This window comes from Oncorhynchus kisutch, linkage group LG18, assembly GCF_002021735.2.
Source record: "Oncorhynchus kisutch isolate 150728-3 linkage group LG18, Okis_V2, whole genome shotgun sequence".
NCBI classification, from domain to species: Eukaryota; Metazoa; Chordata; class Actinopteri; order Salmoniformes; family Salmonidae; genus Oncorhynchus; species Oncorhynchus kisutch.
In genome coordinates this window covers 78,024,665-78,051,947 of record NC_034191.2, presented here as the reverse complement: position 1 = coordinate 78,051,947, position 27,283 = coordinate 78,024,665, and the positions used below count along the sequence as shown (strand labels likewise).

General features: G+C 41.3%; 1 protein-coding gene across 1 annotated transcript in view; it reads left to right on the top strand.

Annotated features, from left to right (window-relative positions):
* LOC109875969 (V-set and transmembrane domain-containing protein 2A-like) overlaps positions 1 to 25,721 on the top strand; it is a 40,241-nt gene extending 14,520 nt beyond the window's left edge. The window contains exons 3-5 of the mRNA XM_031796904.1: positions 16,440 to 16,490; positions 16,805 to 17,135; positions 21,562 to 25,721. Coding sequence (XP_031652764.1) covers positions 16,440 to 16,490; positions 16,805 to 17,135; positions 21,562 to 21,638 — 459 coding nt within the window. The 3' untranslated portion in view covers positions 21,639 to 25,721. The remainder of the gene's footprint in view (positions 1 to 16,439; positions 16,491 to 16,804; positions 17,136 to 21,561) is intronic.
* Positions 25,722 to 27,283: the final 1,562 nt, after the last annotated feature.

Genomic DNA, 27,283 nt, shown 5'->3' with positions numbered 1-27,283 from the left:
CACCTCTGACTAAACATGAGCTCGAGAAGGCGTTGTCTGGCATGCACAGCCAGCATCCTCCAATTCAATGTACTGGATCAAAACACAATCTCACTTTTTGGAAGAGATTGGGCACAGTCAGAGAATGACTAGCAATTGATCCACCAAATCAACGGGAGACGAAAGGAAGGGGGAAACATTGGCTGTGTGTGTGTGTGTGTGTGAGTGTATTCATGTGTGTATGCTGTGTGTGTGTGTGTGTGTGTGTGTGTGTGTGTTGTGTGTATTCATGTGTGTGTGTGTGTGCGTGTGTGTGTGTGCGTGTGTACGTGCGTGTGTGTGTACACTCATACGTGACTAACTGATGTTGTTGAGCCGTTGGATCTGACATGACAAGTGACAAAAGTTGCAAGCATCACTACAACACATATTGTCCGAGGGACAACAAAAAAAAACGTATCCTTTTAAGTTCCGGAGATGATTTAATCCGACAAAGACAAGAACCCCTGCAGTTATGTTGACATTCTGCCTGTGACCCCCTTATGGCCATTTGAAACATCAGCAACACTCCAGCGATGTCTCTCACTCAGATCCAGATTGTCTACAACGATAGAAAGGACAGGCAGAGAAGGGCTCGTATGTATCGCATAGGGACAGGAAATTAAACACGGATTCAGATGATTGGCTGCCCAGGATGCTTGGTTCCAGGGAGGATTACAGGAAGAAGGCAAAGATGGAGGTTTGGAGGTTTACAGTTATATAGGCACCAGAACTGCAGTGTGACAGAATCACAATGAGAATCGATGCGCGAGGAGATGTGTTTTTTTTTTGTGTCCACTGCATAGATCAATATTAAAGCAAGTATCCTTCTGATATGACATGCTTTTTCAAATGGCTCGTTCTGTACATTCATATGGCTTTGAGATGTCAGTCATAAGTCTGCTTCGAAAGGACATCTTGATATACACTGAGTGTACAAAATATTAAGAACACCTTTGTAATACTGACTTGCATCCCCCCCAGGCCTGAATTCATTGCGGCATGGACTCTGCATAGTGTTGAGAGCAATCCACATGCTGGCCCATGTTGACTTCAACACTTCCCACAGTTGTGTCAAGTTGGCTGGGATGTCCTTTGGGTGGTGGAACATTCTTTGCACATATGGGAAGCTGAGTGTGAAAACCCAGCAGTTTCGCAGTTCTTGACACAAACCGGTGTGCCTGGCACCTACTACCATACCCTGTTCAAAAGCACTTAACTCTTGCCCATACATTCTCTGAATGGTACACATACACAATCCATGTCTCAATTGTCTGAAGGTTTAAAAAAAAAAAATCCTTCTTTAACCTGGTCTCCTCCCCCTTCATCTACACTGATTGAAGTGGATTTAAGAAAGTGACATCAATAAGGGATCATTTACCTGAATTCACCTAGGCAGTCTGTCATGGAAAGAGCATGAAAACCCAGCAGTCTGTCATGGAAAGAGCATGAAAACCCAGCAGTCTGTCATGGAAAGAGCATGAAAACCCAGCAGTCTGTCATGGAAAGGGCATGAAAACCCAGCAGTCTGTCATGGAAAGAGCATGAAAACCCAGCAGTCTGTCATGGAAAGAACATGAAAACCCAGCAGTCTGTCATGGAAAGAGCATGAAAACCCAGCAGTCTGTCATGGAAAGAGCATGAAAACCCAGCAGTCTGTCATGGAAAGAGCATGAAAACCCAGCAGTCTGTCATGGAAAGAACATGAAAACCCAGCAGTCTGTCATGGAAAGAGCATGAAAACCCAGCAGTCTGTCATGGAAAGAGCATGAAAACCCAGCAGTCTGTCATGGAAAGAGCATGAAAACCCAGCAGTCTGTCATGGAAAGAACATGAAAACCCAGCAGTCTGTCATGGAAAGAACATGAAAACCCAGCAGTCTGTCATGGAAAGAACATGAAAACCCAGCAGTCTGTCATGGAAAGAACATGAAAACCCAGCAGTCTGTCATGGAAAGAACATGAAAACCCAGCAGTCTGTCATGGAAAGAACATGAAAACCCAGCAGTCTGTCATGGAAAGAACATGAAAACCCAGCAGTCTGTCATGGAAAGAACATGAAAACCCAGCAGTCTGTCATGGAAAAAGCATGAAAACCCAGCAGTCTGTCATGGAAAGAGCATGAAAACCCAGCAGTCTGTCATGGAAAGAGCATGAAAACCCAGCAGTCTGTCATGGAAAGAACATGAAAACCCAGCAGTCTGTCATGGAAAAAGCATGAAAACCCAGCAGTCTGTCATGGAAAGAGCATGAAAACCCAGCAGCCTGTCATGGAAAGAGCATGAAAACCCAGCAGTCTGTCATGGAAAGAACATGAAAACCCAGCAGTCTGTCATGGAAAGAACATGAAAACCCAGCAGTCTGTCATGGAAAAAGCATGAAAACCCAGCAGTCTGTCATGGAAAGAGCATGAAAACCCAGCAGTCTGTCATGGAAAGAGCATGAAAACCCAGCAGTCTGTCATGGAAAGAGCATGAAAACCCAGCAGTCTGTCATGGAAAGAACATGAAAACCCAGCAGTCTGTCATGGAAAGAGCATGAAAACCCAGCAGTCTGTCATGGAAAGAGCATGAAAACCCAGCAGTCTGTCATGGAAAGAACATGAAAACCCAGCAGTCTGTCATGGAAAGAGCATGAAAACCCAGCAGTCTGTCATGGAAAGAGCATGAAAACCCAGCAGTCTGTCATGGAAAGAACATGAAAACCCAGCAGTCTGTCATGGAAAGAGCATGAAAACCCAGCAGTCTGTCATGGAAAGAGCATGAAAACCCAGCAGTCTGTCATGGAAAGAACATGAAAACCCAGCAGTCTGTCATGGAAAGAACATGAAAACCCAGCAGTCTGTCATGGAAAGAGCATGAAAACCCAGCAGTCTGTCATGGAAAGAGCATGAAAACCCAGCAGTCTGTCATGGAAAGAGCATGAAAACCCAGCAGTCTGTCATGGAAAGAGCATGAAAACCCAGCAGTCTGTCATGGAAAGAGCATGAAAACCCAGCAGTCTGTCATGGAAAGAGCATGAAAACCCAGCAGTCTGTCATGGAAAGAACATGAAAACCCAGCAGTCTGTCATGGAAAGAGCATGAAAACCCAGCAGTCTGTCATGGAAAGAGCATGAAAACCCAGCAGTCTGTCATGGAAAGAACATGAAAACCCAGCAGTCTGTCATGGAAAGAGCATGAAAACCCAGCAGTCTGTCATGGAAAGAGCATGAAAACCCAGCAGTCTGTCATGGAAAGAGCATGAAAACCCAGCAGTCTGTCATGGAAAGAGCATGAAAACCCAGCAGTCTGTCATGGAAAGAACATGAAAACCCAGCACTCTGTCATGGAAAGAGCATGAAAACCCAGCAGTCTGTCATGGAAAGAGCATGAAAACCCAGCAGTCTGTCATGGAAAGAGCATGAAAACCCAGCAGTCTGTCATGGAAAGAGCATGAAAACCCAGCAGTCTGTCATGGAAAGAGCATGAAAACCCAGCAGTCTGTCATGGAAAGAACATGAAAACCCAGCAGTCTGTCATGGAAAGAGCATGAAAACCCAGCAGTCTGTCATGGAAAGAACATGAAAACCCAGCAGTCTGTCATGGAAAGAGCATGAAAACCCAGCAGTCTGTCATGGAAAGAGCATGAAAACCCAGCAGTCTGTCATGGAAAGAACATGAAAACCCAGCAGTCTGTCATGGAAAGAGCATGAAAACCCAGCAGTCTGTCATGGAAAGAGCATGAAAACCCAGCAGTCTGTCATGGAAAGAACATGAAAACCCAGCAGTCTGTCATGGAAAGAGCATGAAAACCCAGCAGTCTGTCATGGAAAGAACATGAAAACCCAGCAGTCTGTCATGGAAAGAGCATGAAAACCCAGCAGTCTGTCATGGAAAGAGCATGAAAACCCAGCAGTCTGTCATGGAAAGAGCATGAAAACCCAGCAGTCTGTCATGGAAAGAACATGAAAACCCAGCAGTCTGTCATGGAAAGAGCATGAAAACCCAGCAGCCTGTCATGGAAAGAGCAGGTGTCCTTCTGCTGGTCTTCATTGTAACTTTTAATAATATTTCTTCTTCTTCTTCTTCTTCTTCTTCTTCTTCTTCTTCTTCTTCTTCTTGTATTATTATTGTATTATTGTAGGTGTAGGCCTTAATACATTGAACCAATTAACTTATGCGATAAACACACACCAAACTAAGTTAGGAAATAACAATATTGCTGGAGTAATATATTAAAAGTCTTGTGGGACACTTCTAAGAACCGTATTAAATTGAATGATGTAGATTACACACGGAGCAGTGGCCTATAATAACCGGCGGTCTCTTCACTTGAGGAAAGGTGTTGTAGGCACCTGACCTAATAGTATTTGTTACCTCGTGCCGAGTGGAAAATCTAAAGGGATTCGGTCCAATTTTACAAAGTACATTTTATTGTAATGACATTATTGGGGGAAGTTATTAATCATGAGGCCTTTCTGCAGTAGGAGATCTAAAAGTGAAGTAGGGGTAAGTACCCCTTTGAGTGCTGTTCTAAGATCAGTTTGTCTTTTTAGATTATTAATGAGTCCTATAACATTCACAAGGGGGGAAGTGATCCTAGATCAGCACTCCTACTCTGAGATGCTTCAGGAATACGGCCCAGCAGTTCTCCTCCTACTGAGAGATTGTAGTGATATCTCCACTTCAAGGTGTGACCCACTGTGGTCCAGTGGTATCAGGCTGGCTGTTCCACAACTGTAATGGGATCAAGAGCCCATTGTGGAGTTTTCCAGATGAAACTTGTGGACATCTGACAGAACTGTCAGATAACTGAGTGTCTGCATATGAAAGTCGTTGATTACATTAAACGTGACCAATCCCCTTGATGTGTGGGATGACATTGACCTTGCCACTGTGCCAGCCTCCCTCTGCAACACTCCCAGACCTTTCTCTCTCTCTCTCTCTCTCTCTCTCTCTCTCTCTCTCTCTCTCTCTCTCTCCTATATATATATACTGTATAGGAGAGAGAGAGAGAGGGAGAGACCATGCATTACATATATATATATCACTCACTGACTCTGTCTCTATCTCTCTCTCATTCTTACCTACTATCAGCTTCAAATGAACATGGAAGAAGGGAAGGAGAGAGAGAGAGATCCTGTATTCTGAGATAATGCAGCTGTCACACAGTTTTGATTCAGGCCATTGATTCATCCTTTAATTGGTTTGGTGGATACCACAGTAATGTATGGTCTAGCAGAACAGTATGGCACTGATCACACTGATATGTAATCATATATTGTCGCTGTCAATAATCCTTGTGTCAGTTGTGCCCTCAATTGTTTAGGTCAGATCTCATCAAACGCCCATTTCCTGACTTCCTTGGTATACTTTGTTAAGTTAAAATATGTGATTGTCTGTGCCTTGTTAATGTGTATGACTCAACTCTAATGGACAGGGTGCAGGGCACAAGCTGAACATAACAGCTATCAGCGACTGGACCATTGTGTCCTTTGTGATGAACAGGAAACGTCCAAGAGTATAAATACTTAGCTGAGCTTGGACTGGAGGGCTACACAGGTCAAAACTCAATCCCCTCTGACAGTCCCTCCACCTTGACCGACTCACATCAGACTGTACTGTGTTGCTACCCACCTGTAACCACGCTGCTAACCAGGTTACCATGGTAAATGTAGTCAGAAATCGCCTAGATGAAACAGCAGTTAGTTGTTTTGAGCTTCCTGCTGAACAGTTGGACTCATATTGAGTGCAATTTTCCATTGTGCCTTTGGAGATGAGTGAGCAACAAGAGTTTGGAATTAAGCGCCTAATTAGGACTCCCAGGGAAAATGTATTTACTGACGGATTATGACCGAGACACTAATTTTGATATCAAGCATTTCAAGGGTACGCAGCCTCGTTTTGTGACACGCATTTTAAGTCTGACAGAGAAAAAAGGCAAAGGATGTATTCAGCAGAAAAACGTTTCTCAGTGATGGAACATAACAGCGGTGGATAAAGTACACAAATTCATACTTGAGTAAAAGTAAAGATACCTTAATAGAAAATGACTCAAGTAAAAAAATTATTCAACTAAAAGTAAAAAGTTACCCAGTAAGATACTACTTCAGTAAAAGACTAAAAGTATTCAGTTTTAATTATACTTAAATAAAGATTCCACCACATACTAGTATCTTTTGGTGTGTGTTTCATTTGTCCATTTTGTTGACAATCAACTTTTCCATGTAACTTTAAAAATATAGAAGTTATCCGTTTATGATGTAAAATGCATCATAAGGGGAGGATTTCTGTGTTTTCAAAGTTACATATCTTGAAAACTTTGCTGACAAGCAAAACATTTTGGGACTGTGTCAACAATAGATTTTTCTTTAAGTATCGAAAGTAAATGTAATTGCTAAAATATACTTAAGTATCAAAAGTAAAAGTATTAATAATGTAATATTCCTTATATTAAGCAAACCAGAAAGCACGATTGTTCTTGTTTTATTATTCTGTTGGCACACTCCAACACTTAGACATAATTTACAAACAAAGCATTTGTGTTTAGTGAGTCCTCCAGATCAGATGCAGTAGGGATGACCAGGGATGTTCTCTGTTTAGTGAGTCCTCCAGATCAGATGCAGTAGGGATGACCAGGGATGTTCTCTGTTTAGTGAGTCCTCCAGATCAGATGCAGTAGGGATGACCAGGGATGTTCTCTGTTTAGTGAGCCCACCAGATCAGATGCAGTAGGGATGACCAGGGATGTTCTCTGTTTAGTGAGTCCTCCAGATCAGATGCAGTAGGGATGACCAGGGATGTTCTCTGTTTAGTGAGTCCTGCAGATCAGATGCAGTAGGGATGACCAGGGATGTTCTCTGTTTAGAGAGTCCTCCAGATCAGATGCAGTAGGGATGACCAGGGATGTTCTCTGTTTAGTGAGTCCTGCAGATCAGATGCAGTAGGGATGACCAGGGATGTTCTCTGTTTAGTGAGTCCACCAGATCAGATGCAGTAGGGATGACCAGGGATGTTCTCTGTTTCATGAGTCCTCCAGATCAGAGGCAGTAGGGATGACCAGGGATGTTCTCTGTTTAGTGAGTCCTCCAGATCAGAGGCAGTAGGGATGACCAGGGATGTTCTCTGTTTAGTGAGTCCTCCAGATCAGATGCAGTAGGGATGACCAGGGATGTTCTCTGTTTAGTGAGTCCTCCAGATCAGAGGCAGTAGGGATGACCAGGGATGTTCTCTGTTTAGTGAGTCCTCCAGATCAGAGGCAGTAGGGATGACCAGGGATGTTCTCTGTTTCATGAGTCCTCCAGATCAGAGGCAGTAGGGATGACCAGGGATGTTCTCTGTTTAGTGAGTCCACCAGATCAGATGCAGTAGGGATGACCAGGGATGTTCTCTGTTTAGTGAGTCCGCCAGATCAGAGGCAGTAGGGATGACCAGGGATGTGCTCTGTTTCGTGAGTCCTCCAGATCAGAGGCAGTAGGGATGACCAGGGATGTGCTCTGTGTCGTGAGTCCTCCAGATCAGAGGCAGTAGGGATGACCAGGGATGTTCTCTGTTTCGTGAGTCCTCCAGATCAGAGGCAGTAGGGATGACCAGGGATGTTCTCTGTTTAGTGAGTCCTCCAGATCAGAGGCAGTAGGGAGGACCAGGGATGTTCTGTTGATAAGTGTGTGAATTGGACCATTTTCCTGTCCTGCTAAGCATTCAAAATATAACAAGTACTTTGGGTGTCAGGGAAAATGTATGGAGTAAAACATATATTATTTTCTTTAGGAATGTAGTGAAGTAAAAATAAACATTTTCTAAACTATAAATAGTGAACTAAAGTACAGATAGTCCACAAAACGACTTAAGTACTAATTGTAATTATTTTTGACACTGGCCATCCAGGCTCGTAGTCTACAATTTCTACTAGCTTGGGTCTGCTACACGAAAATGGAAAAGGCATCTCTAGTTTGGCACATTTTCTAGTATCTCTGTCTGAAAATTACTATCCTTGAGCCAGTGCAGTGGTATTCAAAGTCGGGGTCACGACCACTAGTGGGGTCACAGGGTAACTGTAAAATATTGGGAACAAAACAATGAAGAATAATGATTTTGGTATGGGAAAACATACAAACGTTTTTGAGAAAGATAATTAGAAAAATTAAATGTTATTGATTAAGTGTATTTATTGGTTTCTTTAAATTTTCATAAAAGAAAATGCAAAATGAATTGAAGGTTATTTGTTGATATGAAAATCTAACTTTACCGATTTTTAACATCAAATCAAATGTTATTGGTCACATACACATTTTTTTGCAGATGTGAAATGCTTGTGTTCTTAGCTCTAACATTGCAGTAGTATATTACAATTCACAACAATACAAACAAATCTAAAAGTATAACAATGGAATTAAGAAATGTATACCTATTAGGATGAGCAATGTCAGAGTGGCATTGACTAAAATTCAGTAGAACAGAATAAAGTATACACATATGAAATGAGTAAAGCAGTAGGTAAACATTATTAAAGTGGCCAGTGATGCCATGTCTATGTACAGTATATAGGGCAGCAGCCTATAAGGTGCAGGGTTGAGTAACCGGGTGATAGCCGGCTAATGATGGCTATTTAACAGTCTGATGGCCTTGAGATAGAAGCTGTTTTTCAGTCTCTCTGTCCCAGCTTTGATGTACCTGTACTGACCTTACCTTCTGGATGATTTGATTTGATAGCGGGGTGAACAGGCAGTGGCTCGGGTGTTCAAACACTCCAGCAAGCTGGTCTGCGCATGCTCTGAGGATGCTCTGAGGATGCGGCTTGGGATGCAGTCTGGGCCGGCAGCCTTAAGAGGGTTAACACTCTCAATGTCGGCCATGTGCTAGCCTAATTTCCACCCCTGCTGCTTCGTCACTTAAATTGTCTCTGCCTTGGAAAGTTGTGGTGTTTTTGTTTGCTCAACAGACATACATCAAGACCATACTGTATCTGTTCACAAGGAGACAGTTGGGATTTTCTTAGCTGTCTGAAATTCTGGGTCAATGTCTCAGCAATGTAAATATCTACTTTGGAGAAGAAATCTTGGGTTTCCTTGCTCTCAGGTGGGAGAAGAGAGAAACCACTTTCTGTGAGTGAAACAAGTCATTTCAGGCTGTCTATCATAGAGCAGACCAGCTATCTATATATTTGAGGGCTAGAGGTATCAATCATCCATGCACCCCTGCTGCTCTTACTGACAATATGTTGAGAGATATGGTGGCAGGTTATGGCATGTTGTTGTGTAATGGGTTTTTACACATTCTAAACTCAGCTAAAAAAAAGAAGACTTTTATTTTTGGGAAATTTAACATGTGTAAATATTTCTATGGACATAACAAGATTCACCAACTGAGACGTAAGCTGAACAAGTTCCACAGACACGTGACTAACATAAATGCAATAATGTGTCCCTGAACAAGGGGGGGTCAAAATCAAAAGTAACAGTCAGTATCTGGTGTGGCCACCAGCTGCATTAAGTACTGCAGTGCATCTCCTCCTCATGGACTGCACCAGATTTTCCAGTTCTTGCTGTGAGATGTTACCCCACTCTTCCATCAAGGCACCTGCAAGTTCCCGGACATTTCTGGGTGGAATGGCCCTAGCCCTCACCCTCCGATCTAAAAGGTCACAGACATCCTCAATGGGATTGAAATCTGCACTCTTCGCTGGTCATGGCAGAACACTGACATTCCTGCCTTGCAGGAAATCACGCACACAACGAGCAGTTTGGCTGGTGGCATTGTCATGCTGCAGGGTCAAGGCAGGATGAGCCTGCAGGAAGGGTACCACATGAGGGAGGAGGATGTCTTCCCTGTAATGCACAGCGTTGAGATTGTCTGCAATGACAACAAGCTCAGTCCGTTGATGCTGTTACACACCGCCCCAGACCAGGACGGACCCTCCACCTCCAAATCGATCCCGCTCCAGAGTACAGGCCCTGGTGTAACGCTCATTCCTTCGATGATAAACGTGAATCCGACCATCAACCCTGGTGAGACAAATCTGCAACTCGTCAGGGAAGAACAATTTCTGCCAGTCCCGTCTGGTCCAGCGACGGTGGGTTTGTGCCCATAGGCGACGTTGTTGCCGGTGATGTCTGGTGAGGACCTGCCTTACAACAGGCCTACAAGCCCTCAGTCCAGCCTCTCTCAGCCTATTGCGGACAGTCTGAGCACTGATGGAGGGATTGTGCATTCCTAGTGTACCTCGGGCAGTTGTTGTTGCCATCCTGTACCTATCCCGCAGGTGTAATGTTCGGATGTACCGATCCTGTGCAGGTGTTGTTACACGTGGTCTGCCACAGCGAGGACGATCAGCTGTCCGTCCTGTCTCCCTGTAGCGCTGTCTTAGGTGTCTCACAGTACGGACATAGCAATTTATTGCCGTGGCCACATCTGCAGTCCTCATGCCTCCTTGCAGCATGCCTAAGGCACGTTCACGCAGATGAGCAGGGATCCTGGGCATCTTTCTTTTGGTGTTTTTCAGAGTCAGTAGAAAAGTCTCTTTAGTGTCCTAAGTTTTCAACTGTGACCTTAATTACCTACCATCTGTAAGGTGTTAGTGTCTTAACGACCGTTCCACAGGTGCATGTTCATTCATTGTTTATGGTTCATTGAACAAGCAATGGAAACTGTTTTTAGTTATTTCGATTTTTGCTAATTATCTTTGAAAGACATGGTCCTGAAAATGGGACGTTCATTTTTTTGCTGAGTTTATATGTGGATATTCCCCACTCATTGGTTGGCTTTACATGAAACAAAACAGTGTAAGTGACAGGATATAGCGTGTGTTATTGGCATCGTTGAGGGAAATGGGTGTATTTGTTTCCAACTGGAATCTCCTCCATTTGATTTCATTCAATATGATTCTATCAATCCCTCTCTCTCTCTCTCTCTCTCTCTCTCTCTCTCTCTCTTTCTCTCTCTCTCTCTCTCTCTCTTTCTCTCTCTCAATTTTCCATTGCCTAAAAGGTGTGTGTTGCATTGAGAATCAAATAAATCCCCCAAAAAAGGATATGTTATCACAAGATCTGTCATCCGCCAATGATTTAGACTTAAATACCTCAAGATGTTTTAAGATGGTAATTGATGTGCTAATTTACTTCCATCAAATTGGATAATAGCATAAAGTGACTCTTATTAGACTGTGCATATTAAAGTTAGCTTCATAATTACAGTGATTATTCAACATGAGTGTGAATAATGTATTGTTTTGTTCTATAAACACTGTGTTTCCATGCGTAGGCACTTCTTGCCCAGAGACATTACCAACATCAGTGAAGAGACCTATAGTATATAGAAAAGGTAGAAAAGGTTTTCTTTCAACATCTCTCCATGGGAATATGGAGGTGTTCTCTAAGTTATTTTGTAAAGTTGTTTATCTTCCTGATTTTTTTTTGTTCCTTGAACTATTATTTCTGTTGGCTTACTTTAATTTCCTCTCTTTTACTCCACTGTGAGTCATAGCACACAGCCTCTGCCGATTCTGAAAGGCCAATGCTTTTCTACAACATGCATTTTCCCTAAACATTTCAACAGAGATGACATTGATGGTAGAGGATGTTGGTGCTGCCTCCTTGGAACTGAACTGTTGTGTCTCACCTCCACCTTGTTTCTCAGAATATCTCTGATGAACAAGAAGAGGAGAAGAGAGGAAGGAAGTCACAATTAAACTATTGATTCAGCGAAAGAATGCAAAAAAACAGAGATACGGAAAGGGATTTGAAATATTTCATTTACTGTGGACCAGTTTCACGTTGAAAATAGGACGTGCTTGTGCGTCAGATGTGATTGTCAAACCCCCTTCATGAACCTTGATTAATGAATGTATTCCCATGGTACTTTGTCATTCAATTCTCATAATGATTCTACTGTATTACACATGCTTCAGTTGTTTTCCACAGCACTTCACCATTTTTCATAATCGCCTACTTTACATTGACATTTCATATTTTCTTCCTCTGTCTCAGTCTCCTCATTTGTAACATACCAGCTCTTCCTTTCCTCTGTGTCAGAGAGGGATAGGACTGCCAGACTGAACATAAAACTGCCCAATCAATTGACTTTCAATATTCTCCAGTAAACATTTGTTTAAGTTAACCTGCAGCTATCTCTTTTTGAGACATTGTGTCCCATTCTCTGTTCATACGTTGACATGTTCCTTGTCAGTAGTTTGTTGTGTGTTCGGGGTGTGTGTGTGTGGGGAGTGATCTATGATGGCACTAACAAGAGGATAACTCAACATCTGTGAGAAACATCAAAGATTGGAGAAATTCCTCTGTACCTTCACTTGTATGGGAACTGATTGGACTTCTATATGATGGAATTGCTGATTTGACTGAGAGGTTTGATGAAAACCACCATGGTCTCCTACTTCACTTATATAGTTGCCAAGGTGGTGTGGCGCTAGAGGAGACTAGGGAGCTGCACGTGGCTTTGAAGCCATTTTTAGAAGCTCTTTTAAACGGAATCCTGTTTCCACACTGGGAACTTCTGAAGGGCTGAGTAGGAGTTCCTTCCTCTTGCTTTAAAAAAATCACATTTACTTGTGTGCCCTCTAAACAGCCCTGAAATGCTCAGATTGTTACTTTACACTATTTCATCTCAAAGTCACTCATTTCACAAGTCCTGTGCAGTGATATTTTATTTAACCGGGCAAGTCAGATAAGAACAAATTCTTATTTACAATCACAACCTACCGGGGAAAAGTGGGTTAATTGCCTTGTTCAGGGGAGGAACAACATCTTTTTTTACCTTGTCAGCTCGGGGATTTGATTCAGCAACCTTTCGGTTCCTCGCCCAACGCTCTAACCACTGGGCTACCTGCCACCCCTTGAGTTCTTCTCAAATGGAAAGAAGTGATAACCTATACAGATTTAATGCAAACAGTACACCAAAAATGTATGAAATGCGATCACGTACAGCAGCATTTTCCAAAACTAATTTTAAATTACATTTTGTTCTGTCAGTTAAAACCTATGTACACTTGGAGAGCTGTTTAGCCGACTGAAACCGAGTCCGACACTCTCTTTCATAGATGCTACAGTTCATCTATTGTACATGTAATTACCGTTGCATCATCGGACACTTGACCAATGGCAGTGGAGCCCGTCCAGCTTTTTTCCATTTGAGAAGAACTCAAGAACATGATTGCTGTGGCCATAATTAACATTAACAGCAGATCTCGCACCATAACGTCTTGAGAGCCCACTCAAGAGTCAGTGAGCTTTGTAATTAGCGAGCACTTACAAGGCTGCATGGCATTTTATGTACTCCAGCTTAACACACTCAAACGTTATTATTGGGTACTTGATGTTATGACGAAGGACTTGTTAAAGGGGCAGAGATTTTGTAGAGAAAGTTCACTTGCAGTTCCCAAAACAAATGTAAAACTGGCACACTTCCATATTAGGACTGCCTCAGACAATGCATCAAGATCAACTGTTGTCTTTCCAAGTGTGTGGTTTTTGCATGTGATTTGGATTCCAAGTTGTTCCTAACCAACTTGAAGAAGACACACTGCTGTGCACAGGGCTTCTACTTTTCAAATCAAATCAAATCAAAATGAATCTGTCACATCCGCAGGATAAAGCAGCTGTAAATGCTATTGCGAAATGCTTACTGGCCTTTAAGTCCAGTGTTACCAAATGACTGCTATTAAACCCTAACTGGTTGACTTTAAGTCAAGTGTTACAGAAAGTGAATCTACATCCTAGTTGACTGTTGTTCATCTGGTTGTAGACTTGGGCAGCCTTTAGTAATGGAAGTGTTCCTCACTTCTCCAGACAGTGAGAGGAGAATAACGTGTTGAGCTCAAGAGCCCAGCTCTTGAAGGATGAGGGAGTGAGTCTTGTTGTTGCACCTGATCGTATGATTTGATTGGTTTTTAAATCAAGGCTGCTTATTGATTGCTTCTAATTAATGAAATGTAACACAGGGGGCCTATAGACAATAACCTAAGAATTATAACAGCCTCTAGTTCATTATAATGAATTATGTCAGACGGTCGTAATGAAGGGTGGAAGTGTTGTACATTTAGGTCTATATCTCAATGTACATTCATCCATTCTTCTCTTTTGACATTCATTTGGTTGCAGGGACCTGGGCGGCCACTTGCTTTATGCACAGTAATTGCGGGACACATTTTTACAAGAAGTCAATTTCAGTTCGCATGAAGAATGGCAGTGTGTGATGGTGGAGGGTTTTTGTAATAAAGAGACAAGAGATTGAAACGGAGAGTGTGTGGAGCTCAGAGACAGCCAGGCATAGAAAAATGAAATCTAAATGAGAAAAGAATGGAGCGTTTTGTATCTTAGTATCACTGCAAACTTTTGCATCACAGTCAAAAGACGTTAATTCACTCTAAAGAACACTTGTAAATTAAACAGAACACATTTGTAGACAAAAGGGTATCATTATTGATGAAAACAGGCATTCTATGACTGGGAGTCTATTTCCCATTTGAGGAAACAAGCTGTTCTGCTATGCTCGAGCTACGGATAGGTTAACGCTTGTGTACATTTTAATAGATTTCTCTCATCATGAAATCAACACACTTCCATGCCAGTCTGCAAGTGGCCTATAAATGTCTATTACGCTTCATGATAAATCCCTGGATTCTGAATGAATATCGAAAAATTCATTATGTCACAATTAAGTTAATTGCATTTGTACAAGGCTAAATTACTAATGGAGTTCTACAATTAAATGCCCAGCATTTTTTTATGGTTCGCAAAGCCACTGTAAATTGACTAGACCCAATTGGGATAAATGACCCTATAAAACTGTGAACCAGGACTGAACTAGAGAGACAGGCTCCAATCTTTTTCTGCTGAACCTAGTCTTTGGTCATTGATGGTTAGATGAACTAGTTCACATTCTACAGTGCGTCCACTCTACAACATTATTCTGACTATAGAGGGAAACCAGCAGGACAGATGTGAGTGGATTTCTATCTTTTAGAAGATTATCCATCCCAGGTGACTTATATGGACACTGCATGGACTCTATAGTTTAATCAAGGGACATTTTGTAAAGAAAATATTGAGATAGGGGACTTTTAGTCAAATCCATGCCGAGGCCCCAACAATTCTCTTGACATCATCGTACGCAATTGTCTATTATTGATAGTTTTGATCACAGTTGAAAGAAAGTATTCTTTTGTAAGTAGTGGCTTCTCGAAAGTCATTATATACTTGACAGAAAACACGCTCAGTTCAGGTTTTCTCATGTAGCTCCTGTACCTTTTCGACCTGTTCAGGTTTTCTCATGTAGCTCCTGTACCTTTTCGACCTGTTCAGTTTTTCTCATGTAGCTCCCGTACCTTTTCCACCTGTTCAGGTTTTCTCATGTAGCTCCCGTACCTTTTCCACCTGTTCAGGTTTTCTCATGTAGCTCCTGTACCTTTTCCACCTGTTCAGGTTTTCTCATGTAGCTCCTGTACCTTTTCCACCTTAAAAGTCTCTTGTGAAGCCGACATATTTCAACCTCTGAAGGTGTTTCTTTCATGGACTGGTTTTAAAGAGGCTCTGCTGCTCTGCTCAAGCCTGTCATCAGCACACTTTCCCGGAAATAAGTCCATTTGGCCTTCGATGAAGATTAAATAAATGATACCCTCTAAAATCAATGCCCAGTCCATGATGTCGGCTTTGGGCTGAGTGTTTGCTGTGGTGCCAGAATACAGCCACCAGAGCCAGAATGTGGACATGTTCAACCTGAAGCTGGATCCCTTCTCTTTTGATGTCTCTGTGTTTTCACTTCATTTGAGAGTCTCCTATTGAGTGGTTTGTTGTGTGTATAAAGACACCAGACAGTTTCATTATGTCTCATCAGCATGTAGAGAAAACTTTGGCTTTTCGTAGATGATGATGTAGAGTTCTTTGCCAGTTCAATGTCATTTATGAGTAAAAATGTGTTGCAGTCAGTTGTCAATTTGTCAAAGAGTCTAAACATTCTGTTTCATACTGTTTCTTTTGACCAAATATCAGTAACTGCATTTCATTGATTCTTTTCATAAAGCTTTGTCCCCATTCTAAATGTACAGAATGGGGGGGGGGAGAAGGTTTTCCTTCATATTAGCCAATCTTTTGTGGTGATATTGGTATGTGTTTTGCTGCTTCCATGTGTGATTAACTACTTATCGATGTAGCTATGAAACATTTATAGTCGTCCATGGATGACGACGATACTGTATTTACACACAAAATATACTTTTGAGTGCACCGTACTAAAGGAATGCCAGAGGCTGTCTGACTAGTTATATTTCAGTGTCTGCGAAGACTAAACTGGTATAACAATATATCTCCTCGAACATTTGTTGGAATGGCACACTCTTAGAGACCCATAATGCATTGCTGTCCACTTTTCGAATGTCTTTTCAGCTTTGTTCTTGTTTTTTAGGTGTATTTTTGTTTTCTCTGTTTTCTTAGATGGAAGTGATACCAGAGCCGGATCCAGACGATGAAGGGACTAAAATAAGTGTAAGTTACTGCATGTACAGAATGTGTATGGTGTCCATATTAAGACATCAAATTAAATAACATGTTTTTACATGAGCAGATGTCACAACGTGCTTCAACAGAAACCCAGTCTAAAACCCCAAACAGCAAGCACTGCAGATGTAGCACATGGACACCATAAGTATGTGACTCCATAAGTATGGACACATAAAACCATCACTGTGGGTTACTGTTGTGTCATTACATGGTTCTCTGTACTGCACCACTAGTCATGTGGCTTTGTGATGTAGGTTGCTCCTGCATTGTTCGTTGAACATCTCTATATCTCCCTACAGACAGTGAAGGTACAGGGAAACGACATCTCCCACAAACTGCAGATCTCCCGGGTGGGAAAGAGTGACGAGGGCCTGTACGAGTGCAGAGTCACCAACGCTAACTACGGAGAGTTGCTGGAGTACAAGGTCCAGGCCTATCTGAAGGTGAACAGCACCCGGCCCCGCATCAGGCTGGCCAAGAAGACATCCCCCTTGTCCCACCTGACAGCAGATAAGAAGCCACGCAAGACAGGCGCCACAGCAGCACAAGACAGCATGAGCCCCGACCTGAGGGTTCGCTCTACCTCCAGCTCTCAGACATCATCAGCCAAGACAATCAAACAGAGTTCAGGTGAGACAATCAAACAGAGTTCAGGTGAGACAATCAAACAGAGTTCAGGTGAGACAATCAAACAGAGTTCAGGTGAGACAGTCAAACAGAGTTCAGGTGAGACAATCAAACAGAGTTCAGGTGAGATAGTCAAACAGAGTTCAGGTGAGACAATCAAACAGAGTTCAGGTGAGATAGTCAAACAGAGTTCAGGTGAGACAAACAGAGTTCAGATGAGATAGTCAGAGTTCAGGTGAGACAATCAAACAGAGTTCAGGTGAGACAATCAAACAGAGTTCAGGTGAGACAGTCAAACAGAGTTCAAGGGGGGTTAGTCAAACAGAGTTCAGGTGAGACAATCAAACAGAGTTCAGGTGAGATAGTCAAACAGAGTTCAGGTGAGACAACCAAACAGAGTTCAGGTGAGACAATCAAACAGAGTTCAGGTGAGACAATCAAACAGAATTCAGGTGAGACAGTCAAACAGAGTTCAGGTGAGACAATCAAACAGAGTTCAGGTGAGATAGTCAAACAGAGTTCAGGTGAGACAATCAAACAGAGTTCAGGTGAGACAATCAAACAGAGTTCAGGTGAGACAATCAAACAGAGTTCAGGTGAGACAATCAAACAGAGTTCAGGTGAGACAGTCAAACAGAGTTCAGGTGAGACAGTCAAACAGAGTTCAGGTGAGACAATCAAACAGAGTTCAGGTGAGATAGTCAAACAGAGTTCAGGTGAGACAATCAAACAGAGTTCAGGTGAGACAATCAAACAGAGTTCAGGTGAGACAGTCAAACAGAGTTCAGGTGAGACAGTCAAACAGAGTTCAGGTGAGACAATCAAACAGAGTTCAGGTGAGATAGTCAAACAGAGTTCAGGTGAGACAATCAAACAGAGTTCAGGTGAGATAGTCAAACAGAGTTCAGGTGAGATAGTCAAACAGAGTTCAGGTGAGACAACCAAACAGAGTTTAGGTGAGACAATCAAACAGAGTTCAGGTGAGACAATCAAACAGAATTAAGGTAAGACAGTCAGAGTTCATGTGAGATAGTCAAACAGAGTTCAGATGAGATAGTCAAACAGAGTTCAGGTGAGACAATCAAACAGAGTTCAGGTGAGACAATCAAACAGGGTTCAGGTGAGTCTCGTCGGGTTCCGCTACGTTGGGTTCCGGTACTCGCTGTTTCATGTTTCATGGAATTTCAGTGGACTTGATCATTAGCCAATCCATCTATCTATTTTGTATCAAATTTTTTTTCTTCTTATTTTCTGCCTGTATGTCAGTCTGTCTGTTTGTCTACCTGTCCATCAGCGTGTCTTCTTGTCTGTATGCCTTTCAGTCCAGGCTGCAAAGATTTTACACCTTGCCGTACTGTAAACCATGGCAATTGTTAGCCGAGTAGGAATTCAGTGCATAGTGTTGTCTGCATTACGTGCCTGTGCAGAGAAGGCTAATGTGTCAGGTCTAGTTACCTCACAGTTTGCATACATTTGTTTTGACGTTGTTGGTTTTTCAAAGCTCTTGGATCACTTAATTAAAATACAATGAATGTCCCAGAAGTGAGATGTACCAAAAGGTCTTCACAACTTTGTTTAGACTATGTGGCAAGTCGCCAACCCGTTGTGGGAAAAGAACTATGCTGAACAAAAATATAAATGCAACATGCAACATTTTCAAATATTTTCCAGAGATACAGTTCATAGAAGGAAATCAGACAATTGAAATCAATTAAATAGGCCCTAATCTATGGATTTAACAGGGCAGGGGGGCAGCCATGGGTGGGCCTGGGAGGGCATAGACCCACCCACTAAGGAGATAGGCCCAGCCAATCAGAGTGAGTTTTTCCCCTCAAAAGGGCTTTATTACAGACAGACATACTGGATGTGGAGGTCCTGGGCTGGCGTGGTTGCACATGGACCATGGTTGTGAGGCCAGTAGGATGTTCTGCCAAATTCTCTAAAATGACATTGGAGGCGGTTTGTGGTAAAGAAATGAATACTCAATTCTTTGGCAACCGCTCTGGTGGATATTCCTGCAGTCAGCATTCCAATTGCACTCTCCATCAACTTGAGACATCTGTGGCATTGTGTGACAATAATGCACATTTTAGAGTGGAGTTTTTTTGTCCCCAGCACAAGGAGAAAACCTCATTAACAGGGATTTAAACACATTTGAGAGAAGCTTTTTGTGCATATGGACAATTTCTGGGATCTTTTATTTCAGCTCATTAAAAACGGGACCAGCAAGCGTTTATATTTTAGTTCACTATACTTTAATAAGATCGAATACCCCTGTGTCCTATCCTGTGTCCTATCCTGTGTCCTATCCGACATGGCTGAGTGTTGAACAACACTGAAAACTGGGAACATTTGTGAAATGGGTGAATGACACCTATATGCAGTGCCATCTGGTATCACCAAATCCCAGCAGGGATTTACTAGACAAATCAGACTGTTATTGCATTTTTTTCAGTAGGCCACATCCACAGCTAGCGCCATGGTGTAGGCAGATAGATGGCGCAAGGCCAGCTCTCTCCTAATCTCAGTTAACCCAGAATTTTAATCTCTGGGAATTTGATCAGTTTTGTGATTAACTTCTAGGTCTATACTTTTTAAGAAATTGAGATTTCTATCGGTTTGCAAAGTCTCCACCCTCGCAAAAGGAACCCCCCCCCCCCCAAAAAAAAGACAGTTAAAACACTACCACCTCCCAGTCCCGATAGGTCCATATAATCAGTGATTCTTCGCCCTACATGCAGAATCTGCCCATGGGAGATTAGCTCTATCCCTATGGTAGCAGCATAAGGCCAGGGTGATACACCCTCCCTCAGTGGGGAGGTCACTCTGCCCTGCATTCCATTAGACTAAATATTGATTCAACTAGAGACTCAGTTAGACTGTAATGATTGCTAGTTGACCAGGTGACTTTACTCTGTGCAACTTAAAGCCATTTAAGTCCTGTTATAGTAAAATTAACAGTCCTTTGGTGTAATATTATACTTGTGCTCACTCCCGGTTTTAGCCTTATTTATTAAATCAAGAGTTTGGTTGTGACAATTCATGTTTGTTTTTTTAAGCCTTTCATGTGATGCACTTTTTTTGTTGTTTATCTAAGAATGACATTTAGGCTATATTCCGTGGCGTGAGTGTGTTTTCAGGTGGGGCTAGCGTGGATGGTGTGAGATATTCACTGCACATCATCAGTGCAGTCTGCATCGGCAGTGCAGCGTAGCCCACCCTCCCAGGCTGTGAGCTGATTAATGATTCTCCATGCGGAGGATGTTTTGGCCTAGCTCCTCTGTGGCACTCCTGTCCACTTGATCACCCCGGGCCAAATTAAATCTGGCAGGGAAGAACAGCGGGTCACAGGCCTCAGTCTTTTTCCTCCTCCTGATATTGAGCTGAACCAAAATGTCCCCTGACAATTCTCCTCTTAGAACATTGCTGTGCTTGGTCTGACAGACAAAATCCAGTAAATGTCATCATGATTTAGGGAATATTTCATTTTCCATTTCCTGAATGCTGCCTTGTTTCGGGAGGATTACATTCTTGCTATTTTCCCTCCTGGACACTTTTTCAGTCTCGGCAGGTACAAGAACAAGTTCATCTTGTTTCTTTTTATGCCTTTTGGACCTTGGATCCAGTTTTAGTTTGTGTGTTCCAGGGTGATTTAACAAAATAAAAGCTTAATATACACTAGAGTATGTACCATTGCCATTCAGAATATCTTCCCATCTCTTCCTTCTGTACTATAAGTTCTGCATCATTATCCTTAGTACAGAAATGCCTCGATGCCTTTTTTTCTTTGCTTTAGCTCTTATCAATTCAAGGACAATGTCCCCGAGACACAAATGAACCAAATTTGCATGAGACTGCCACGCTATTTAATATCACACAGTTGTCAGACAGTGTGGGTTGCTCAACATGTAGTGGAAACTGACTTCAGAACAGACAGCAGCTTGACAAGTTCAGCCAATGGTAGCTGTCCATGTAAATCCTTTCACGTTCGTTCAAAGACCGTTTGTACTTCCTGTACTTTAGGGTAAAGATTCTATCCTCGTTTTTTGTTGTTGTGGGTGTTTGTTGTAGTGAGTGTTCATTTGAATACATTTAAATTAATTTACTCACATTTGGAAGCTAGTGGCCTTATCCAGCCTTCATATTTCATTTCAGAAGCAGATCATTCCATACGTGCATAATGTATATAATGTTTCAGTGTCATAATAGCTTTTGCATACACTGTTAAAGATAACAACTGTGCAGATATTTTGCGTGAAATTAATGCATATTCTATATAACAACAGATGACTACCAACCTCACACCCAATGTACAGCTTTATAGGTACAAAATACATACATTACAACAATAAGTGTTTTTGTCAGTGATAAAAAAAATGAATGCAAGATAAGTGCTGTATATGTGTTGACCATATTCCTTCTTTCACAGGCACGAGGATAGCTACAAGCTTTGGACTTGCCATCCTGATTCTTGCCTGTGGCTTCATGAGGGATACCTTGCTATAGTTTCAATGACTGACTTTTCCTCCGAGTATCACTCCCTCTTCTCGAAACGAAGGAGAAAATGGCCTGTTATTACCACCAAGCGGACGACACAGTTGGCCCTAATTTTCCACTACTCTGCACCCAATGCATTCTTATTACTCATTGTACACAAGAGGCACCTTCTCAAAGGCCACCAGCGGGATTACCTGTTGTGCCGACGTTTCTTCAATGCACCCAACAATCGAAAAACAAAATGGAAACTGACATTGGCTCCTTGGAATATCTTTCACAGACCTTTATTTTAGGTTTCCTGCAGTGAATCTATCGTGTCAATGCTTAAAAGTAAAAAAAATAAGTAAAAAAAATCTATATTTGTGTATATATAATATCAGTATATATAATTGTTTTATTTCAAACACCTGGAACTGTTGTATAGCTTACATTCGCTATGTTTTCACTATTATGAAACCACATCGTGCAAGGCTATTCATAGTCCTCTTAGAACAAAAGAGCTAGTCTAATACAACAACATGATGTAGAGGCCTAGTCGGATTGCTAAATGAAGGCAACTCGACAATGAATTATTTTATCGTCCATAATGTGTGTAACTTGCAAATGCAGTTCTTGACCGTTGTTATTACAGATCACTTCTCATTAATTCTCACCTTCTTTACTTTTTACATGGTATTTCTTCTGTTTACAATTATACTTCTTTTCCTTCCCTTATCATTTCCTAATTATGATTCATGAACATGTCAATGTTCATAATGTGACCGTGCCAGCAGACTATTCATTTAAATTGGCCTGCACTAATATTGTACAACGCCATTAATATTCATGCTTCACGTACAGTACAGCTCTCCTATTTAAATGTTCTACCATCACTGAAAACAAAGGACTGAGTATCAAGGTACCGCTGTAGCCTACTGTTCAGGGACACTATCTTTATGTAAAGAATCTTACATTAGCCAAGAAGACATCTTATACTGTTTGATGGTGCAATGATTTCCCCCAATGATACCTAGACGATACGTTTCTTCTCTGTAACACAAACGTAAGGACGTAGAAAGACTGTATGGGTCTTGTGATTAAGGAAACGGTTTTAAATCGCTCTCGCTCTTATCCCTTCACCATGTTCATTGACACAACGCTTTGACAATCCGACCTCTTGATTCAGAACACGTTAGCAGACGTCATGGATTTTACCGTTATACAAAACTGTTAATAGAAATGGGAGCTTTCTAAGTGTCTCTGCATTGTTCCCATAGACATTCACCACTTTGAATAATTTCCATTAACTAAATGGATGCATCGATGTTATGTCGCATTGTTGTTACGTAAAGTGACAACTGGACATATTCCCCCTTAAATACAGATGCTGGATCTTAATTTGAGCCAGTTTGCTACAGCAGGAAAATAATCCTTCAGCAGCAGGAAATTAGAATTATTATGTGGTTTATAGTTAATGGACATTTTTAAAGTGTAAAATATACATTTCTGAATCTTTTTAAAACCTTACTACAAGTAGTAAATCCCCCTGCTACAGGGTGATCACATTAAGATCATACATCTGTACTGTTTGAATGGGTGGAACTGTTCATTGATGCGGTAGCAATGCTTCAGATCTGCCATTCAGTTTAGTTGAAGAGGGTAGCCAAAGACTGAAGAGAGTCTCCATTGTAAAAATGTATCATGCAACCAAAGACATTGGCTATGGTCATACAATTTGTCGTTCACCAACATTGGTCTCTTTGCTCATACTGTATCCTAGTGCTCTCACATATTGTTCCAATTTATTTCCAATCTGGACTTACCCAGATTCACAACACAACATCTGTCCATTTCTTCAAATCCTGTTTAAAATAATGACTTACTGAGATGGAATAATTCTAGGTATGGGAAGTACCTACAAATTCCAGGGGCCACGAGAAAGCACCATTTTGCTGAAAGTCTCAATAGGCTTTTCCCACAGTTAACATAGTCCAGTCTGCCGTACACAGCACTGCTGAGATCAGTTCTAAACTAGGGTTTCCCAAACTGGGTGCACATTTGGATTTTTGTCCCTAGCACTACACAGCTGATTTGAATAATCAACTAATCATCCAGCTTTGATAATTTAAATCAGCTGTGTAGTACTGGGGGGGTGCACCCCTTGGGGTCCTGAGGAACAAGTTTGGGAAAGACTGATCTAAACCTGTTTATTCAGCAATTGGAGTTGACAGAGCATACCGCAGGATCCACTTAGAGACATATCCTGATCAAGTATTGTCAGGGTACAAGATGTGTGTGCGATATATTTCATCTGCACTGTTCCAGTGGTGCCAGGATGACAAAACTCAGTCTAGCAAGGCTGTGTCATGCCACTCAACCTCAAATCAATACTAAGCTAAAGTTCATTGAGTAAAGTAACATCATAACTATTTAAATTAATCCTAAATGTTCTGTTTTGAAAAAGAAGAGTTGACATCTGCTAGTAGAATGTTTATACCATACAAGTTCTCTAGCCGGGGACTGGTGAAATGGATAGCATATTTGTGTGCACAGTTAAAGTGACGCTCCAGAGCTTTTGTATAATTTCAGCCAGTCGTTTTTGAAAGTAGTGTTCAAGAGTCAAAACGGGTCCCCGAAAACTGTGCACAGTTGTGAACTATGTCATCCATTTCTTATGCTGTTACGCTGTGCAAAAATATTTAATTTAGTTTTGCAATTCAGATGAATATGTTATGAATTTGTAAGTGCTTAAGATCCCGAACTGCATCTTTAAATGAATGCCTTCAAGTTTGTCAAATCCCTGTATAAAATTTAAATTAAAAAAATCTGTAAAACTTGTAAAGTAAATAATCAGCATGTAACCTTTTTTAATCAAAATGTCTAAAAGCAGAGACAAGTGATGTTCTGTATTTGTAACAATGTTGTCATTTATTCATTTGCTAACAACAGGAAATGGAATTACGCAATTCTTAAAAAAAAACTTTATTGACAGTTGGATTCACCATCAGTTACGGAGGACCTCTTCCAATGGCAACTTACCTGTTGCACGGCCTACAGTACTTCAACTCACTGGATTTTGTCAACAGGAAATGGAACCATTTCAAAGTATTGTGGGTCAAGCAAAGTGAATATATTTAATTTGAAGGATTGACAACAGTCATTTATTAAGGTAATTGCAAAGTCTGACAATTGTGGTGGCTTACAAGCAACAAAGTCTCAGCCATCAAACAAGATATGGGCAATCCCACATGAAGGAATTATGATGAGACTCAGATTTTTTTAAACTTTAAAATGTTTGCCAAACAAAATCCAATTGATATCAAAGTTTAAGACACAATGAGTACTTTTAACTATTTACATTCAAAACTCGACCTTAATACATTTACTTAAAGAACAGTGCTGATGCAAAGTATGGTAACTGGATGACGGTTTGTTCTGTTGGTGCCGTCATTTAGGAACCAAACTTTGCATCTCCACTGTTCTTCAAGTAAATGTGTTTTTGTCAGATTTCTGTGTAAATTGTTAAAAGAAGTTATTGTGCATAGAGTTGTTTTTATTTTAGTAGGCAAGTCAGTTAATTAAGAACAAATGCAAATTTTCAATGGCGGCCTACCTCGGTCAAACCCTCCCCTAATTGTGCACCGCCCTATGGCACTCCCGATCATGGCCAGTTGTGATACAGCCTGGGATCGAACCAGGGTCTGTAGTGACGCTTCTAGCACCGCTGCGCCACTCTGGAGCCCACTTTGGGAGTTGTATGGTGTGTTAAATTTTGAAATCAATTGGATTTGGTTTGGCATACATTTTTAAAGTAAAAACAATCTTGAGTCTCAGTCTCATTCCGTTACCGGGGAATTTTCCGTACAACGCAATGACAATTGAGTAGCACTATCCGTTTCTGTTTTTTTTCTTCTGATCCATTGTTTCAGCTCCACATAGATGTATTGTCTCCTTATCATGATTCATCTCCATGCAGTCTTGTCTGTTTGTCGTCGGGAATGTTATGAACTGTAATCTTATGTGATCTGGTGAAGCTTCTGTACTGGAACGTTGACACAGTTTGTATTGTAATGATCATATCAGAATAATATTTAAATAAATCATTTTCACAGACTGGATTGAAACACTGCTTCCTTTGACGAGTCCATTTGTTAAGTCTGTAAGATATGTCCTAATATAGACACCATACTTACAAAAGTAGCATGGAGAGTAACTTTCCTTCTGCCATTGTTTTGATATAACATATCTGTAGTTGCTGTTTGCAAGTTTACGTTCACTTTTCTATTGTAGGAAGGTAATTGAGTTAATAGTTTGTGTTCACCCCTGTATCATAGGAAGGTAATTGAGTTAAAATAATAGTTATCAGAGATACTGTATGAGGGGGGGGGGGTGATCAAGCATAGATTCCTGGTTGCTGCTAATGACACCGCTTGACACCTTGACATGCAAATATGACGAGCCGCTATCTGAATTCTGAATAACTAAGCCGGGTTTACATTTTGAAAACTCATGTCAGGTTGTTATCAATATCTACTAATATCCAATTCCGTTTCTGACATTCTGAGGGATCAGGCATTGAAAACATGATAAAGAACCTGTTTATTCTGTATTTAGTTAGAAAATAAAGATACTATATGTTACTTGGTGTTAAAGTTTTACTTAAATTTGAATTTGACAATGGTGGATGCATGGAACCTAGCCAGAGGAGACACAGGTATTTGTGTGATTTGTTGTTGATTGCAGAACTGGGCAAGCAGAGATGCAGTGTATCAACGTGGTGGAGGCCTGGAGGCCTTAAACCGTACGTGTTGTTGTGAAGTCGGTCTCCGCCTCGGTACACTGTTTGTCGCAGGAAACGGCTCTAATCACAACTTCACTGCCGGAAAAATTAGCTTGTCACATTTCATCCAATCATTATTTTGAGTGGCGAGATAAAAAACCTCTTTTAAATTCAAATTTGAAATGTACAACTATGGATCTAATCAGGTTTGTTTAATCAGAAGATTCGGAATGGGAAAAGAAGGACATTTAGGAAGGACGGGGCCAACCATTGGGCCCACAGGTGGGAACGCCAGATGAGCAACATTGTAAAATGATGCCTGGATTTTGTTTGTTAATTTGGTCAGCACCAAGTCTGTTATTTATGTGGAAATGAGTGCAACCCAGCCTCCAGCACTTTGGTTCAGACTTGCTACATCTCCATAGGGATATATGGCTGGGGAAATTATTATATGAATAAATCATAAGCAGCACATTCCCAATCCAGCCACTGGATTCCAAAGTGTATTAATCTGATAACAAATATGCTATATTACAGAGACGTGATCATTCCACATGTATTGCAGAAGCCCAAAGTTTCTGTCCGTCTGTTCCATATTAGGGTGATATAGGAACGGAATTGTCATATCTTCTCCCACTAAAAGAAGATAATCAGGGTCCAAAACCTATCTTGAGGTGTGCCTGTAAATCAAATTTTTACATTTCCAATTGACAACAATAAATGGATGCATGTGGAACTTGCGTGCTATACAGTATGTATGCTTTTCATTGGTCAGGATTTTGACCATTTAGGGTCCTCAATGCATTCATGTTTCTTTGCATCAATCCCTTCCAATCATGTGAAGGAGGCTAAGCAATGACACTGAAACAAATAAGTTAGTGCTTTGGTGCCATTT